This window comes from Salvelinus namaycush, chromosome 24 (genome assembly GCF_016432855.1).
Source record: "Salvelinus namaycush isolate Seneca chromosome 24, SaNama_1.0, whole genome shotgun sequence".
Classification (NCBI taxonomy): domain Eukaryota; kingdom Metazoa; phylum Chordata; class Actinopteri; order Salmoniformes; family Salmonidae; genus Salvelinus; species Salvelinus namaycush.
The window spans coordinates 4,375,229-4,395,134 of record NC_052330.1 but is presented as its reverse complement, the minus strand read 5'-3'; the positions used below and the strand labels follow the sequence as shown (position 1 = coordinate 4,395,134).

Genomic DNA, 19,906 nt, shown 5'->3' with positions numbered 1-19,906 from the left:
GTAAATGATAGATCAGAAGCATAGAATATAAGGAGTGAAAGAGACTGGGTTTTATGTCAGAAGTTAATGGTTCCCTGTAGAAAGACAGATGGCTTTGGATTGTGTTGGGTGGACGGGAGGAGATCAAAGGATTGCTATAGGGGAGGCAGATGGACATCTGTGGATTAGGTGAAGGAGGAGTTGAGGTCAGGAGGTCAGATCCCCTGAAGGGAGTAATACGGGTTTATTACTCTATTACCCTATTACTGTGGAACCATAAGATGAGAGGAGGAGTGTCTAAAGTGGGATATAAAATATATATATATATATATATATTTTATGTTTTTTTTGTTGTCTGAATACAGCTGTGTCGACCCTTTGGGAAGAATTAAACTTGGTTAAGCTTCTCTAGTGTCCGTGAGTTATTTACTCTGAAAAATAAGAACCTAACACCAGTAAAAGTGGTGGATCACCATTGGGCTTGACCAGAGTACCTGGATTTTTTGGTGTGGACATGTTATTCATGACGAATATTCAAATTGACTGTCTCTTGAAGTTGACCGCAGGTGTAGTTCTCTTCTCTGGAGCACTGCTGTATTCCCGGTGATCGGCGACGGCTGATCTTGTAGATCTGGGTCACGGCACCAATTTTGTAACCAACTTCACACAGCCCCCCCAGAAGAAAGGCACACAGACACCCACACTTCAGGTTGACTCATCTTTTACTGCAGATTAAAACCAATCAAACAGTGATGACAGGCATTGACAGGACGGTCACAGCCACACGTTCACTGGTTAGGTAGGACATGAGATATCTTTAAGGTAGTGAGAAAATAAACATTCACTTAATATTTCAATAAAGCACAAGCTAGCAATAGCTATCGTGACATTGTAGTGCAGTGACCAACAGTGCAAGTTATCCCGTCGTTAACATGGCTAGCTAAGCCAGTAAAAACTTGGTTAACTTGCCGAATTAGGTGTTAAATACATAAACTGTATATATTTATTTTGCCGTTAAAGTCGGAAGTTTACATACATGTTAGCCAAATACATTTAAACTCAGTTTTCCACAATTTCTGACATTTAATACTAGTAAAAGTTCCCTGTCTTAGGTCAGTTAGGATCACCACTTTATTTTAAGAATGTGAAATGTCTTATTTCTTTCATCAAATTCCCAGTGGGCCAGAAGTTTACATACACTCAATTAGTAGAATTGTTTAACTTGGGTCAAATGTTTCAGGTAGCCTTCCACAAGCTTCCCACAATAAGTTGGGTGAATTTTGGCCCATTCCTCCTGACAGAGCTGGTGTAACGGAGTCAGGTTTGTAGGCCACTGTAAGGTATGTGTAACTGCAGGGAAGTCAGGCGCAGGAGAGCAGAATTGGGTAGCAAACGGAGCCCTTTATTACTGGTGTAACTGAGTCAGGTTTGGTGTAACTGAGTCAGGTTTGGTGTAACTGAGTCAGGTTTGTAGGCCTCCTTGCTCGCACATGCTTTTTCAGATCTGCCCACAAATGTTCTATAGGATTGAGGTCAGGGCTTTGTGATGGCCACGCCAATACCTTGACTTTGTTGTCCTTAAGCCATTTTGCCTCAACTTTGGAAGTATGCTTGGGGTCATTGTCCATTTGGAAGACCCATTTGCGACCAAGCTTTAACTTCCTGACTGATGTCTTGATGTTGCTTCAATATATCCACATAATTGTCATTCCTCATGACGCCATCTCTTTTGTGAAGTGCACCAGTCCCTCCTGCAGCAAAGCACCCCCACAACATGTTGCCACCCCGGTGCTTCACGGTTGGGATGGTGTTCTTCGGCTTGCAAGCATCCCCCTTTTTCCTCCAAACATAACGATGGTCATTATGACCAATGAGTTCTATTTTTGTTTCATCAGTCCAGAGGACATTTCTCCAAAAAGTACGATCTTTGTCTCCATTTGCAGTTGCAAACTGTAGTCTGGCTCTTTTTTATGGCAGTTTTGGAGCCGGGGCTTCTTCCTTGCTGAGCGGCCTTTCAGGTTATGTCGATTATAGGACTCGTTTTACTGTGGATATAGATACTTTTGTACTTGTTTCCTCCAGCATCGTCACAAGGTCATTTGCTGCTGTTCTGGGATTGATTTGAACTTTTTGCACCAAAGTACGTTCATCTCTAGGAGACAGAACACGTCTCCTTCCTGAGCGGTATGACAGCTGCTTGGTCACATGGTGTTTATACTTGCGTACGATTGTTTGTACAGATGAACGCGGTTACCTTCAGGCTTTTGGAAAATTCTCCCAAGGATGAACCAGACTTGTTGAGGTCCACATTTTCTTATCTGAGGTCTTCGCTGATTATATTTTGATTTTCCCATGTTGTCAAGCAAGGAGGCACTGAGTTTGAAGGTAGGCCTTGAAATACATCCACAGGTACACCTCCAATTGACTCAAATGATGTAAATTAGCCTGTCAGAAGCTTCTTAGCCATTACACAATTTTCTGGAATTTTCCAAGCTGTTTAAAGGCACAGTCAACTTAGTGTATGTAAACTTCTGACCCACTGTAATTGTGATACAGTGAATTATAAGTCAAATCTGTCTGTAAACAATTGTTGGAAAAATAACTTGTGTCATGCACAAAGTAGATGTCCTTACCGACTTGCCAAAACTATAGTTAGTTAACAAGAAATTTGTGGAGTGGTTGAAAAACAAGTTTTAATGACTCCAGCCTAAGTGTATGTGAACTTCCGACTTCAACTGTACATAGTCACATTCGCTATTGACTTTAGGATATATGATCCCGTTTTCCAACGACACTTGTTATGCAGTTTTTTTTATATACAGAGGAAGGAGACGCGAACCTGCTCTCAGAATATCTCTGACTGAGGAGCAGACCAACTTCCCAAATACGGGAGAAGCACTCAAAACCCACTAGTTGTTCTTTCAAAGAAAATAATACAAAAATGGTAAGTCCGAAGACCTCTTCTATTACCAACCTTACTACAATGGAAGCAAATATTCGTATGAATTCAGCAACACGTAATGAAAGGTAACTTTATTTATTTCACCCCTTTTCCTGAAGTGAATGGTTTCACCCACTACTCTACCTGCGAACTGCGGCGTTCTTTGATGTCTACATTGCGCGCGAGGTTGATGGAAACTCTACATTTTCATTTTGTCACACTAAGCCAGACAGAAAATGCTACCTGCTCCCATAAGAGGCAATCAGCAATTGATACTAACTTCAATCTACTAGCCCTATAATGAAATTTATTTTGAAATTTCATCTGATGGGTTCTTTGAATCAGTACACCACACACACACGATATCTAGCGGTATACAGTATATGACAGCCACCTAGCTAGAATTGACATGCACCCCTACTGAAATGTCAAAAGCTAACTAGCCAGCATTGGCAATTATCAATAGATTTGCGCTACCTGCTCCATAAGAGGTGATCAGCAATGTATACTAGCTTCAATCTATCTCTGTAATGAATATAGTCTATATAATTTTTTCCCCGACATTCGATGGGTTCTTTGAATCATTAACGTTACACCACACACACAATCTCTAGCCAGCTGACCGCACCCGTACTAAATTGTCAAAAGCCTGCACCCTCTTTTTCCAGTTGAGCGCACACACAGCGTTGCCACCTCGTTAATAATAAAGTGCCTTCAGAACGTATTCATACCTCTTTTGACTTATTCCACATTTTGTCGTGTTACAGCCTGATTAAATAAAATTTAAATCTCACTCATCTGCACATAGTACTCAATCATGACAAAGTGAAAATATATTTTTAGACATTTAATTGCGATTTTTTTTCTTATTTTTTTCTTTCCATTTGATTTACACAACATACATAGCACTTTGAAGGTGCGTAATATATGTTTATTAGAACCCCTTGTTGGATGGGGATTTGATTTGAACAGACCTCCAGGCTGTGTAATGGCTATTTGACCAAGAAGGAGAGATGGAGTGCTGCGTCAGATGACCTGGCCTCCACAATCACCTGACCTCAACCCAATTGAGATGGTTTTGGATGAGTTGGACCGCGGCGTGAAGGAAAAGCAGAGGGAACTCCGTGGGACCTCCTTCAAGATTGTTGGAAAAGCATTCCAGATAAAGCTGGTTGAGAGAATGCCAAGAGTGTGCACAGCTGTCATCAAGGCAAAGGGTGGCTACTTTGAAGAATCTCAAATATAAAATATATTTTGATTTAACACTTTTTGGTTACTACATGATTCCATATGTGTTATGTCATAGTTTGTCTTCACTATTATTCTACAATGTAAATAGTAAAAATAAAGAAACCATTGAATGAGTAGGTGTCCAAACTTTTGACAGGTACTGTATATAAAATGCTTATTGTAGTCTTTGCTCGGCATCAGACAAGTTTTGTGCTTCAGTTGCACTTCTAAACTCGGATGAGAATTCACAACAGGCATTCCATCAGTAGACAGCGCTCTTACTGATGTGTAGCTACTTTTCTCCAGTACTTTTTGCTTGTAAATGTCCAAACTCACCAAAAATGACTTTTCAGTAGCTACTACTTATATAACTTTTTGAGCTAGATTGCCAGTCTTTGTAATTTGTTTTTCATTTGCGCTCGTTAGCATATTTAGCTAGCAGTCTTCATATTGAAATCTGCTATTAGTTTGTGCAAATGTTGTTAGCAATCTGGTAACAGATGCCCAATTAGCTTTTTTTTTTGTGCCCCTTGTGTACTAAGACGGCAATACTGTAAATCCTGCGATGAAAAAGGCTGGCACAACTAAATGAAAATCTGGATACCGCCCTATCCTAGTTAATGGATGATTTGATATCCAACCGAGCCCACCAACATGTAGAACAATTAACTAGATCCTAGCACAGTTCTTTCAGAATGTGAATGTCATTCATGTATTGTTTTTGTGTCATTCACAGAATGGGACAAAGAAATCGTGGGACTTCATGCGAACTCATGACAGGTGAGCTTCTATCTGCCATTGACCCGTTTCATTGTTAAGAGAAACTCTGTGCTAGAGATTGGGTGTACTCACATGAACACACTTAAACACACACTCGTTCAACTACCTCATTGGCCTCGCTGTCAGCTGAGAGGAGTCCCTAAAGGTCAGATGTGAAGACCTTCAAAACCCCACATGCCCCCCCCTTCCCAACGCTTTCCTATACCCTTCACTTTGACTTGCTACCTAATAAACTAACAAAATATAATATTGAGGCCATTTCCTTGAACTTGGGAAAGCCCAGACAATTTCTCCCTTCAGTCAGTATACGCTCTAGGCATTTCTTGTGGAGATTTTAAAATCTGAGGTATGAGTTGACACTATTGTACCTAGGGACATTTTTGGCCAATACCGATATTTTCCTTGCCAAAATACCCGATACCGATATTAAAACATTTAGCGGCCGTTTAAGCATTCTAGTACAGTTAAATAGTTGAAACACACAAACTGACCAAAAAGTTATTTTGTTGGCATATCCCCATTACCAGTAAAACATAATCAAAACCTATTTCTTTCATTTGCTGTGCTGTTTCGTTGTTCATTTGTAAAGTCGTTTTTATTCTCAACCAAGATTTCGTCAAGCAGTGAAGTTTCAGCTCTGTCCGTGGCCTCTTTTCCTCGGTGCACACTGTCACTGTGTCCGTTTCCATCTTGTCCAGCTGTATCTGTAACATTTCACGTAAACCCTGTTTCTTGTCTGCATCGAAGTTGCGGTCCTTGTACCTAGCATCGAACATGGTGGCGACACAGGAAAGCGGCTCAGAGAGAATGCCACCGACTCGCTTGTTCACAGCTTCTAGTGGAGTACATTTGCAAGTTTTAACCCCACGGTCTGTGTCGGCAGTTTTGTTGAGCAGGCGTTTCGTGAAGCTAATAGCAGTGACACCCATAGCAAGTAGCTCATGGATGTGCGTTTCAACAATACTGTGTAACTCCGGTATGGCTACATCTGAAAAATAGCGCCTACTTGGTAGTGTGTACCGGGGCCCGAGGTGCTCGACCAGTCGGCAAAAGCCAACATCCACGACAGAGAGCGGTTGATTGTCAAGGGCAATGAATTCCATTATCTTGGCGTTAATGGATTTCGCATTTTGAGTTGTCTCACTAAAAATCATTGCAAATTACAAAAAGTTTAAGAACAAATTTACTCACCTACTTTGGATATCCAAAAAAACAAATTCCAAGAATCATTAAATAATATAAAGTCAACTTGGAAAATCATCAATCAACTATTGGAATGGTTGTAGATGGAGTTCTTGTTCATCTCAATTGTTGGAAATAAGACCTATCGTGTTCCTGATGTTATTTCATGTGACTTTTCTGTAACTTTTTTGGTGAATGTGGGTTCCTCTGTCAAAGAAAATTGAGAATACTTTTGGAAATCCCTTAGATTACATTAAGGGACATTATATATATATATATATATACACTTGCAGTATCAAGGTTCTTATTAGCTATTTCCAGCCTTAGCTGAGACGACGAGCAAATAATTCGTTTTTAGATTTTACAGCACCTTACACAACATGTATCTGCTCATTTCCCTAATCACCCCATTCACTCTGTCCAATTTGAAATATAGTTGAGTAGTGGAGACCAGAGTCTATCAAACTTGGGCTGTCTCTTGCGGAGATCATAAGTGAGCGTTTCAAGAGGGAGAAAGTCAACAATCTGGTCAATCCACATTTTAAATGTAGGAGAGGTATTAGAGGCCCACAATAGAATAATACATTTCTTAGCAAAGTATGTAATAGTCATAAGCAAATTTTCTCTGTCAGGATCAAGAACAAAGTCCTGCTGGGCATTAAGAAGAAAGATACACGGGGTCATATCAAACTGTACATCCAGTATTTTCTGTGCAGCACTATGTATAGATTGCCGAAATTATGCTCTAATCTATGGATTTCACATGACTGGGCAGAGGGGCACAGTCATGGTTGGGCCTGGGTGGTCATAGGCTCGCCCACTGGGTAGCCAGGTCCAGCCAATCAGAATGAGTTTTCCTCCATAAATTAGTATTACAGACAGAAATACTCCTCTGTTACATCAGGTGGCTGGTCTCAGTCGACCCCTTAGGTGAAGAAACCAGAGATCCTGGGCTGGCGTGATTACATGTGGCCTGCGGTTGAGAGGCCGGTTGGACGTACTGGCAAATTCTATAAAACGACGTTGGAGGCGGCTTATGGTAGAGAAATTAACATGCAACAGCTCTGGACATTTTTGCAGTCTGAATGCCAATTGCGCGATCCCTTAACTTGAGACATCTGTGTCATTGTGTTCTGACAACTGCATATTTTAGTGGCCTTTTATTGTCCCAATAACGAAGTTCACCTGTAATGCTGTTTAATCAGCTTCTTGATATTTCACACCTGTCGGGGGGATGGATTTTCTTGGCAAAGGAGAAATGCTCACTAACGGGGATGTAAACAAATTTGAGCACAAAATATGAGAGAAATAGGCTTTTTGTGCATATGGAACATATCTAGGAGGTTTTATTTAAAAAAATGGGACCAATACTTTACATGATACGTTTTATATTTTTGTTTAGAATTTGAGGACTATCCATGGACATATTACACTGCCAAAATGTATGGCTTGTGTTAGTGATTTCATACCAAAATTAGAATACAATCTCATTTTGTGGAGTAAACGCTCAACTATCATCAACACAACAGGGCGACTTCCTTCTTAAACTAGAACGATGTAATTCAAATAGCATATTTTCAAGTTTGTGCCCTTCTGTAGCTACATTAGGAAGAAGGAATTAGGGCAGTCTGGGCAGATATGTATTTTGTAGTTGATTTCTGTAAGCAGGAAATTGGTGCACTGTGTGTGATGTCATGTAATATAGTTAATTTAGTTTATTAACAATATTATTACTTCACTTTTGCTTGTGCCCCAAAAAATTATAAATTAAACAAACTGAATAATTTTTCTCTTCTCCCCCTTTTATTTCCAGTGTTTCGGTGCTGATCTTCAACACCACCTCACACTGCTTCATCTTGGTCAAGCAGTTCCGTCCAGGTAAAACTCCCTACTTAATTTCTCCTCGACCAATCAAATCATGTTTCCTCCGTAAGAACAACCTTTTGCTAAGGACTGGGAATTGACATTCCTTTTCATAGTTATTTGACAATGAAGAGGGACAGGAAATGAAAGTAAAGTGGAGAAAGTGTTAGAAGGGCGTGGGTCAGAATCGAACCCACCACAACCTTTCTTCATCACTGTCGGGAAGTGCTGCTATTGTCACATTGCAAGTTTCCTAGCCAGCACCTGTGTATTATATCGGATTTTGCTGAACTGCCACTTGAGCCTGTCAAGTGGAACAATATCCCCCGTAACACGTGGCCCGGGATCGGTCTGGCACTGTCGAGGCTTGTCTACTACTGAGAAAGGGCTAACATGCTCTCTCCTCCCGGCCTCCAGCCACCTTTACACCTGTGGTGGTCACCAGGGTTCGGGTCTATGTTGTATCTGCCAAAGCAGCAGCTACTCTTCCTGGGGTCCAGCAAAATTAAGGCAGTTAAACAATTTAAAAAAACATTACTATACATTCACAACAGGATTTACAATACTTTAAGTGTGTGCCCTCAGGCTCTTACGCTACTACCACAAATCTACAACACAATATAGTGTATAGTGCGTATGTTATTGTGTGTGTATGCATGTGTCTGTGCCTATGTTTGTTTGTTGCTTCACAGTCCCCGCTGTTCCATAAGGTGTATTTTTAACTTTTTTTAAATTTAAATTTGATTCTACTGCTTGCATCATTTGCCTGATGTGGAATAGAGTTCCATGTAGTCATGGCTCTTTGTAGTACTGTGCGCCTCCCGTAGTGTGTTCAGGATTTGGGGATTGTGAAGAGACCTCTGGTGGCATGTGTTGTTGGGTATGCATGGGTGTCTGAGCTGTGTTCTAGTAGTTTAAACAGACAGCTCGGTACATTCAGCTTGTCAACACTTGACGTCAGTCTCTCTTCCACTTTGAGCCATGGGAGATTGACTTGCATATCATTAATGTTAGCTCTTCGTGTACTTTTAAGGGCCAGCCGTGCACACCCTGTTCTGAGCCAATTGCAATTTTCCTAAGTCCCTCTTTGTTGCACCTGACCACACTACTGAACAGTAGTCTAGGTCCGACAAAACTAGGGCCTGTAGGACCTGCCTTGTTGACAGTGTTTAAGAAGGCAGAGGAGCGCTTTATTATGGACAGACTTCTCCCCATCTTAGCTACTATATTCCATGGCTACATCAAGCTTGTGACTTTACAAACTTGTTGGATGCATTTAGTTTTTTTTGTTTGTTTTGTATTATGTTTAGCCCAAAAGGAAGTGAACGGTGAACGATGTATTGTCATTTTGGAGTCACTTTTATTGTAAGTAAGAATAGAAGATGTATCTGAACATTTCTACATTTATGTCGATGCAACACTGATTATGGATGATCATGAATGAATTGTGAATAACTGAGAAAGTTAGAGGGACCAAGATCATATCCCCTCTAAAATACAATGCTAATCTCCTCTGCTATTGATAATGGGTTAGAGGTTTATTATGTTTTGTTGTAGCCTCAACTTTCTCACTCATTATTCATGATTTTTATTGCATTCAGGGTTATTTAGGACTGGTGTTCAGAAACATCTTATCTACTAACTTATACAGAAAGTTACTCCAGTCATTATTCACCGTTCAGTTACTATTGGGCTAAACGTAAACTGAAACCCAACCAAAACAAGCTGAAAATACATCCAGCAAGTGCGTATAGTCAAAAGCTTGACGTAGTCATTGCGTGTTAGGAATATGGGACCAAATACTAAACTTTGGACTACTTTAATACACTAAGTGTTTTTTGTCCAAAAAGTGACGTCTTCAAACGGGGGGACTAGATATATATAAAATGCTTTAATTTCTGAGCAGTAAAACATATGAATGAAAATACCCTCAAATGAAAGGTGACATTCTGTACTGTCGCCTCATATGAAACGTTTGATCTCAAATCCAAATCTTGGAGTATAGAAAATTTTAGCTTCAATGTCGATGCATAACGGAGGGAAGTGTATCTGTGTCCCCTTTTTTATTTAAAAAAAGTATATATATATATATATTTTTTTACCAGTCTCTTATTACGGTGTTGACTTCCACCAGCAAGGTTTTTACAACTTCAGGGGTGTGTAGAGGTATGCGTGTAGTGATTTCTATAGGGGTACGATTTTACTATACAAAATTTGTCAGACTCTTATTATATAATTTCAATTTTGGCCTATTTGAAGAATAAAAACGTAGACTTAGATTTTTGTATGAACTGCGCAATCCCTATTGTTGAGAAGTGAAAGGAATGATACCTTTTTCTCAGTGATGTATCTGGGTCCCCAGGTCACTATAGTGTAACACATGTTGCTATCTCGCTCTTCCCCATTCACTCTCCCTCCACCCTGTCGCAGCCGTGTACATGTGTGAGTGGGAGAGGACCAAGGAGCCAGCCGTGCAGGCAGCGGCGGGGGAGGAGGAAGAGGGGGCTGCAGCCACTGCTATCCCAGAGACTCCCATCGGCGAGACTCCCCAGGAGGAGGCTGTTGCTGGGGGCGTCAAGACCCCCCAGCCCCCGGGCTCGGCGGGTATGACCTACGAGCTGTGTGCAGGCCTGGTGGACAAGGCCGACCTGTCGCTGGAGGAGATTGCCAGGCAGGAGGTGCTGGAGGAGTGTGGCTACGACGTGCCAGTCACCAAGCTGCGGAGGATCACCTCGTACAGGTGTGTGTGTGTGTGTGTGCACGTATGGCTCCCGGCTGAAGTTTCCCCTAGGTACAAATCTAGGAGTAGCTTCCCCTCCTGCAATCCTAACCGTATTCATTAGCTGGGAAAATGCAAAACTGACCCAAGATTAGCGTCTAGCTTCACACACACACACATCCATAGCTTCATACAGACACACACATCCATAGCTTCATACAGACACACACATCCATAGCTTCATACAGACACACACACCCATAGCTTCATACAGGTGCGCACACACACACTGTCGTGAATAATTGATTTGCTCAAAGTGTGTAAAATGCTGAACCCAAAGATGAGGTTGAATGACTTCTATATTTAAAGATTTAATAGACAAATAGTAGGCATATTTTATTTATTTCACCTTTATTTAACCAGGTAGGCAAGTTGAGAACAAGATCTCATTTACAATTGCGACCTGGCCAAGATAAAGCAAAGCAGTTCGACACATTTAACAACACAGAGTTACACATGGAGTAAAACAAACATACAGTCAATAATACAGTAGAAAAATAAGTATATATACAATGTGAGCAAAGGAGGTGAGATAAGGGAGGTAAAGGCAATAAATAGGCCATGGTGGCTAAGTAAATACAATATAGCAATTAAAACACTGGAATGGTAGATGAGTGTGCAAAGAAGAAATACTGGGGAGCAAAATATATCAATACAGTAGGGAAAGAGGTAGTTGTTTGGGTTATTTATAAATGGGCTATGTACAGGTGCAATGATCTGTGAGCTGCTCTGACAGCTGGTGCTTAAAGCTAGTGAGGGAGAAGTGTTTCCAGTTTCAGAGATTTTTGTAGTTCGTTTCAGTCAATGGCAGCAGAGAACTGGAAGGAGAGGTGGCCATAAAAGGAATTGGCTTTGGGGGTGACCAGTGAGAGATACCTGCTGGAGCGCGTGCTACGGGTGAGTGCTGCTATGGTGACCAGCGAGCTGAGATAAGGCGGGACTTTACCTAGCAGGGTCTTGTAGATGACCTGGAGCCAGTGGGTTTGGCCACGAGTATGAAGCGAGGGCCAGCCAACGAGAGCGTACAGGTCGCAGTGGTGGGTAGTGTCATGACGTTGGCCTGTGGGTAGGTTTATGACAGTCATAAATACCTCTTTCCCCCTTTTTCTCTCTCCCTACTATAACTGATGTGACATAAGGAAACCCATGGGTTAACATAGAGATTCTGGGTAACATCAGAAGTTGGGGGAAATGTACTATATTCTGGTAATCCGACCAACTGAACATATGCGGTGGTACTTAAGGTATATTATGTCAGTTCGGTTGCCCTCTGACACATTCTCATCAATGATAGAATGACATAAACTCTACTGTGGAAAGTCTAAACGTCAGAGGTATCGGATTCACATGGAATTGTTGTTTAATTCAAATGTTTGAATATGAAATTATTTGTGAAGAGGTGAAATGTAATTTTAGCTTCCAAATGAGAGATCTGGACTTTCATAAGTTTTCCTCTGCTCACAGTGGCCCGCCCCTGTGAAGAGGCATGGGTTATAAACTTTTCAGACACACCCCTCTCCCTCCACTATAAAAGCCATTGGACAAGAATATAACTTTCTGTTCCGGGTACACTAGGATGACGGTCCGGTGTCAGAATGGTTCAGATAACTACAGAACTAAGCCAACATCAGCATGGACTTTGATTGTGAATGGTATGAACTTTGAACTCGTATTCACTACAGAAGTGATATCTCCTAGCCGTTGAGTTAGCAACAGCTAAACGCAGGTTAGGAAGGACAGTCCAAGTATCCCGTCTACTACACACAACGTATCCCGTGACTACCAGAGACATTCTTCAAAGGACAGAGGACTCGGGTTGGCGACACGGTCCATCTACCACCAACCTACTGAAGCGCAGCTCAGAGTAAATATTTATTGCATTCCTTTTCAAATGGGCGGTAATTTAGAATGCATAAGATACTGTATTTACGATAGCACAGCTCGCCTATGTTCCAGTCTCCCGCTCTTTCACTAGGACTCAGCCCCTTCCCTTTGTGTAACAAGCTGTCATATCTATTCCGCCCGCTAGGGACGTTTTTCTGTATGACGTAATTTGTGATCAAGTTATGATTTAATTGTATATGTATGATTCTGTGTGATTAGTTAGGTATTTAGTAAATAAATAATTAAACCCAATTTTGTATTGCTGATTCAACTTGTTAGCCAGGATTCTTGCAGATAACCAAGGACTTGCAACTTTCAGATGAGACTGAATAAAATTACGATTAATGTGACTGTTATGGATGTAAAATCTTACTAAATCTTTAAGAGTTTATTCGAAAGATAACAGCTCTATAAATATTCTTTCGTGGTGTCCCTCTCTAGTTAATTAACATTTACATGATTAGTTCAATCAGGTAATATTAATTACGGAGAAATTATTTTATAGAATAGCATGTCATAGCAATTAATCTGGCATAGTCAAAGACACGACAGTAGTATATGGGGATTTGGTGACAAAACGGATGGCACTGTGATAGACTGCATCCAATTTGTTGAGTAGAGTGTTGGAGGCTATTTTGTAAATGACATCGCCGAAGTCGAGGATCGGTAGGATGGTCAGTTTTACGAGGGTATGTTTGGCAGCATGGGTGAAGGATGCTTTGTTGCGAAATAGGAAGCCAATTCTAGATTTAATTTTGGATTGGAGATGTTTTATGTGAGTCTGGAAGGAGAGTTTACAGTCTAACCAGACACCTAGGTATTTGTAGTTGTCCACATATTCTAAGTCAGAACCGTCCAGAGTAGTGATGCTGGACGGGCGGGCAGGTGCAGGCAGCGATCGGTTGAAGAGCATGCATTTAGTTTAACTTGTATTTAAGAGATACGGACCAGATAAGGACCAGAGCTACGGTAATCGGGCTGGCTTTGTAGTGCCTGTCCCGAATGGCTCGTTCATGTGAATGGGCATATTGGAAGACTCCATGTCAGTAGGGATGGGATTTTGTAAATGTGTTATATTGGTATATTGTATCATGAGAAACATGTTGCAATATATGTAATTCATTATGTTTAGCTGAGTGGAAAATGTAGGCTTTGATGAAGGTAATTGCTTAATTAATTAGTGCTGGGTATGTTCTGATGGGAGGGGCTTCCCCTACAAAAGGAGCCTCTCTTTCAGTTCCAGGGGGGAACCATTTTGGATTGAGCATAATGGATACTTTGGATGGTTTTACTGTTGTTTTTCTTCCCGGATTCACTACATAAATAAACACCCTTGCACAGAAATACTTTTGCGGCTCCGCCATCTTTTAATTTGATAGAGGTTAGGTTTTTCAGTTTAGCCTTCTGGCTTGCTCTACGTGACAAATCACATTTTATTGGTCACATACACATGGTTAGCAGATGTTAATGCGAGTGTAGAGAAATGCTTGTGGTTCTAGTTCCGACCATGCAGTGTATCTAACATGTAATCTAACAATTTCACAACAACTACCTTATACACACGTGTAAAGGAACGAATATGTACATATAAATATATGGATGAGCGATGGCCGAACGGCATAGGCAAGATGCAGTAGATGGTATAGAGGAGAGGTCGACCGATTATGATTTTTCGATACTGATTATTGGAGGACCAAAATAAGCCGATACCAATTTTTATTTATTCTTTTTTTAAATTTATAATAATGACCATTCAGTATTGTTGTAATTAACACTTTTCTTTTAACTTAATACACTGCTCAAAAAAATAAAGGGAACACTTAAACAACACAATGTAACTCCAAGTCAATCAAACTTCTGTGAAATCAAACTGTCCACTTAGGAAGCAACACTGATTGACAATAAATTTCACATGCTGTTGTGCAAATGGAATAGACAAAAGGTGGAAATTATAGGCAATTAGCAAGACACCCCCAATAAAAGAGTGATTCTGCAGGTGGTGACCACAGACCACTTCTCAGTTCCTATGCTTCCTGGCTGATGTTTTGGTCACTTTTGAATGCTGGCGGTGCTCTCACTCTAGTGGTAGCATGAGACGGAGTCTACAACCCACACAAGTGGCTCAGGTAGTGCAGCTCATCCAGGATGGCACATCAATGCGAGCTGTGGCAAGAAGGTTTGCTGTGTCTGTCAGCGTAGTGTCCAGAGCATGGAGGCGCTACCAGGAGACAGGCCAGTACATCAGGAGACGTGGAGGAGGCCGTAGGAGGTCAACAACCCAGCTGCAGGACCGCTACCTCCGCCTTTGAGCAGGAGGAGCACTGCCAGAGCCCTGCAAAATTACCTCCAGCAGGCCACAAATGTGCATGTGTCTGCTCAAACGGCCCCTGAAGAAATGGTCTTCACAGTTCGCAACGAGCCAGGTGGCCCAAACTGCTGCATATACCCTGACTCTGCTTGCACGGGACGCAATTTCCCTAGTTAAAAGAAAGTCATGTTAGCAGGCAATATTAACTAAATATGCAGGTAAAAAAAATATGTGCTTGTGTATTGATTTTAAAGAAAGGCATTGATGCTTATGGTTAGGTTCACATTGGCGCAACGACAGTGCTTTTTTCATGAATGCGATTGTTAAATCATCACCCGTTTGGTGAAGTAGGCTGTGATTCGATGAGAAATTTAAAATTAGGCACCGCATCGATTATATGCAACGCAGGAGAAGCTAGATAATCTAGTAATATCCTCAACCATGTGTAGTTAACTAATGATTATGTTAAGATTTATTGTTTTTTTATAAGAAGTTTAATGCTAGCTAGCAACTTACCTTGGCTTCTTGCTGCACTCGTGTAACAGGTAGTCAGCTTGCCACACAGTCTCCTCGTGGAGTGCAATGTTATCGGCCACAATCTGTGTGCAAAAATGCCGATTACTGATTGTTATGAAAACTTGAAATCGGCCCTAATTAATCGGCTATTCCGATTAATCGGTTGACCTCTAGTATAGAGTACAGTATATACATATGAGATGAGTAATGTAGGGTATGTAAACATTATTTAAAGTGGCATTGTTGAAAGTGACTGGTGATGCATCCAATTTTTAATTATTAAAGTGGCTAGAGATATATCAGTATGTTGGCAGCAGCCACTCAATGTTAGTGATGGCTGTTTAACAGTCTGATGGCCTTGAGATAGAAGCTGTTTTTCAGTCTCTTGGTCCCAGCTTTGATGCACCTGTACTGACCTCGCCTTCTGGATGATAACAGGGTGAACAGGTAGTGGCTCGGGTGGTTGTTGTCCTTGATGATCTTTTTGGCCTTCCTGTGACATTGAGTGGTGTAGGTGTCCTGGAGGGCAGGTAGTTTGCCCCCCGGTGATGCGTTGTGCAGACCTCACTACCCTCTGGAGAGCCTTGCGGATGTGGGCGGAGCAGTTGCCGTACCAGGCGGTGATAAAGCACGACAGGATGCTCTCGATTGTGCATCTGTAGAAGTTTGTGTTTTAAGTGACAAGCCAAATTTCTTCAGCCTCCTGAGGATAGGGGGGTGCTCCCTCTGCTGTTTCCTGAAGTCCACGATCATCTCCTTTGTTTTGTTGACGTTGAGAGGTTGTTTTCCTGACACCACACACCGAGGGCCCTCACCTCCTCCCTGTAGGCCGTCTCGTCTTGGTCGGTAATCAAGCCTACCACTGTAGTGTCGTCTGCAAACTTGATTGAGTTGGAGGCGTGCATGGGTACACAGTCATGGGTGAACAGGGAGTACAGGAGAGGGCTGAGAACACACCCTTGTGGGGTCCCAGTGTTGAGGATCAGCGGGGTGGAGATGTTGTTTCCTACCCTCACCACCTGGGGGCGGCCCGTTAAAGTCCCAGACCCAGTTGAACAGGGCGGGGTCGAGACCGGGTCTCAAGCTTAATGATGAGTTTGGACGATACTATGGTGTTGAATGCTGCGCTGTAGTCGATGAACAGCATTCTTACATAGTTATTCCTCTTTTCCAGATCGGATAGGGCAGCGTGATGGTGATTGCATCGTCTGTGGATCTATTGGGGCGGTAAGCGAATTGGAGTGGTTCTAGGGTGACCGGTAGGGTGGAGGTGATATGATCCTTGACTAGTCTCTCAAAGCACTTCATGATGACAGAATTCCGTGCTACGGGGCGGTTGTCGTTTAGCTCAGTTACCTTAGCTTTCTTGGGAACAGGAACAATGGTGGCCCTCTTGCAGACTGGGATAGGGATTGATTGAATATGTCCGTAAACACACCAGCCAGCTGGTCTGCGCATGCTCTGAGGACGCGGCTAGGGATTTCATCTGGGCCGGCAGCCCTGCGAGTGTTAACACGTTTAAATGTTTTACTCACATCGGCCACGGAGAAGGAGATCCCGCAGTCTTGGTAGTGGGCTGTGTTGGTGGCACTGTATTGTCCGCAAATAAGTTGTTTAATTTGTCTGGGAGCAAGACGTTGATGTCCGCGATGGGGCTGTTTTTCTTTTGTAATCCGTGATTGACTGTAGACCCTGCCACATACCTCTCATGTCTGAGCCGTTGAATTGCGACTCCACTTTGTCTCTATATACTGACACTTTGCTTGTTTGATTGACTTACGGAGGGAAAAACTACATTGTTTCTATTCGGCCATGTTTCCAGTTGCCTTGCCATAATTAAATGCAGTGGTACGTGCTTTCAGTTTTGCGCAAATGCTGCCATCAATCTACAGTTTCTGGTTAGGGAAGGTTTTAATAGTCATAGTGGGTATAACATTTCATACACTTCCTTATTAACTTGTTCACCGAGTCAACGTATACGTCAATGTTATTGTCTGAGGCTACCCGGAACATATCCCAGTCCACGTGATCGACGCAATCTTGAAGTGTGGAATCTGATTTTGTCAGACCAGCGTTGGATAGACCTAAGCATGGGGGTGACCTGTTTTAGTTTCTGCCTATAGGAGGGGAGCAACAAGATGGAGTCATGGTCAGATTTGCCAAAAGGAGGGCAGGGGAGGGCCTTGTATTCATTGCGGAAGTTAGAGTAGAAGTGGTCGAGTGTTACTCGCTCGTGTACTGCAACGATATGCAGATTAGAATTTAGGTAGCCTTGTTCTCAGATTAGCTTTGTTAAAATCCCCCGCTACAATAAATGCAGCCTCAGGATATATGGTTTTCGTAATGTCCAGTGAAGTTCCTTGATGGCCGTCTTGGTATCCGCTTGCTTGATATACACGGCTGTGACGATAACCGAGGAGAGTTGAGAGATACTATGGTCGGCATTTGATTGTGAGGAATTCTAGGTCAGGTGAACAAAAGGACTTGAGTTCTTGTTTGTTTTAGCTGCCTGTGGATGGTGTACAACTGATGTGCTATCTTCGGTAGCAGAAGCAATGGCTGTTGGAACTCTTGGATCCCAGCCAGGGTCTGGGGTGAGTGTTCCCGTAGGTGCAGGTCTAGGATCAGCTTTCCCTCCCGAATTCAGATCAGCATCTAGGGGCAATGTCACCCTACACCTCCCACCGAACCTTTTACAGGATGATTTCCTGGATTCCTCAATCAGGATTAAGGGACCTTACTTGGCCCCTAGCTGTGGGCTCATTTTAGATGCCTGTGGATGGTGTTTTGATATGGCTGTCATGTGGGGAGAATTGAGGAATCTAAGTGTAGAGGGGAAGCCTTTCATGGGGATCCTCAAGCCCCAAAGAGGATCATCATCATCGCCCTATAGACACACTACACTCACCACTCCCTCTCCACCAACTCCAAGCTGGTGGTGTTTCACCTGGGATTGTCATGGTGATCTCTCAAAAGCTTTGGCATTGGTTTGGGACAATCTTTGATTTTGAACTGACTGCTAAAACCCTCCAAATTTAGCTGGATAACATTTGCTGTGTGAAATACTAAACAGGCTTACATGCCAGTCACCTGACCTTTGACCTCATGTGTGTGTCACCTCTCTCTCGACAGCTCCGGCGTAGGCGTGACAGGAGCCAAACAGACCATGTTCTACGCCGAGGTGTCGGACGAGAACCGCGTGGGCAAGGGCGGAGGCGTGCCTCAGGAGGGGGAGCTGATTGAAGTGGTCAAAGTGCCCCTCCACGAGGCCATGACATTTGCCTACGACGAGAGCATCCCCAAGACCATGAGCGTCATCTTCAGCTTCATCTGGTTCCACAACAACATGTCGCCCAAGTACAAGATCTCCACCAACGTGTAACCCACCCAACCCCGTCCTTGCACTCTTGAGCCTGAGGTAGAAGTTGCAGTTAACAACAGATCTGGGATCAGAAGACCCTAACCCCAAGCCTTATCTTTACTATTAAGGGTATGGAGAAAAATATCTGACCCTGTGTCAGTGGTTAGAGACAACTTCAATCTACTCCCAACACCTTGCCTCTGACAATTTCCATATAAAATGGCCCCATGGCAACCATTTTTGTCTTGTTACTAACTGTGTTCTTTTTTGGGGGGTTGTCAAATTTTTGGTCTTAATTCCTTTTCCTCTAAAACTTGCCATATTCACTTTTTGTTTGTGTAACTTTTTCCTCAGAGGTCACAAAGATGGCAACATCACTCTTGTTCAGAGCTGCTCGTCTGCAGTTGATTTGATTACGTTCCAGGAGTGCAAAAATGTTGTTTCTTATTCAGTGCCAGAGCTTATCACATTCGACGGTCGTTGCTGAGTCTGTTAAATTACCACAGCTGTTCCAGGCACGCCTTGCTTACTTTCTCTATGATCTACACAGGGCATTTTTATCCAAGCCAAGCACTAACACTCCTAATTTAACAAATGAATGACTTGAGTAACTGCCGGGCTAGAAAAAAAAGTATTCTCCCCTTTTGGGTCCCTCACGTCCAGGACTGGGGGACACTTCTCTAAGCAATACTTTGATAGTTGGTTGTTTGATCATGGTCTAAAAACAAATCAACATTTCAGTTTGCTTAGGCGTTTAGATATGTTGTAAGCATTGCATTGAATCCAGGGATGTCACTACAGTAGTGCGTGCTCTGAGGTCACAAGAAATTGTGCTTTCGATAGAGGCTTCTTTTAACTACCACAGGAATATCACCTACCTCTACACTGATAAGCTTTATTTCAGTTACTAATGTCACAATACCAGTACCACAACACTCCGTATCACAATACTCAGAGGTATTGTAATATCGTGATACTACACAATACTCATCACGATACTGCGATAATTCTGAGTATCGTGATACTGCGCATTGTGATAACACTAGTAACCACCATATGAATAATTGTGATATTGTGAGAACC

The 19,906-nt window shown here is 42.3% G+C and overlaps 1 protein-coding gene across 1 annotated transcript in view; it reads left to right on the top strand.

The window, feature by feature from the left end:
• The window catches only part of LOC120019560 (uridine diphosphate glucose pyrophosphatase NUDT14-like), a 32,290-nt gene extending 13,239 nt beyond the window's left edge, over positions 1-19,051 (top strand). Inside the window, exons 2-5 of the mRNA XM_038962864.1 lie at positions 4,887-4,930; positions 7,926-7,990; positions 10,406-10,715; positions 18,595-19,051. Coding sequence (XP_038818792.1) covers positions 4,887-4,930; positions 7,926-7,990; positions 10,406-10,715; positions 18,595-18,844 — 669 coding nt within the window. The 3' untranslated portion in view covers positions 18,845-19,051. The remainder of the gene's footprint in view (positions 1-4,886; positions 4,931-7,925; positions 7,991-10,405; positions 10,716-18,594) is intronic.
• The last annotated feature ends 855 nt before the right edge of the window (positions 19,052-19,906 follow it).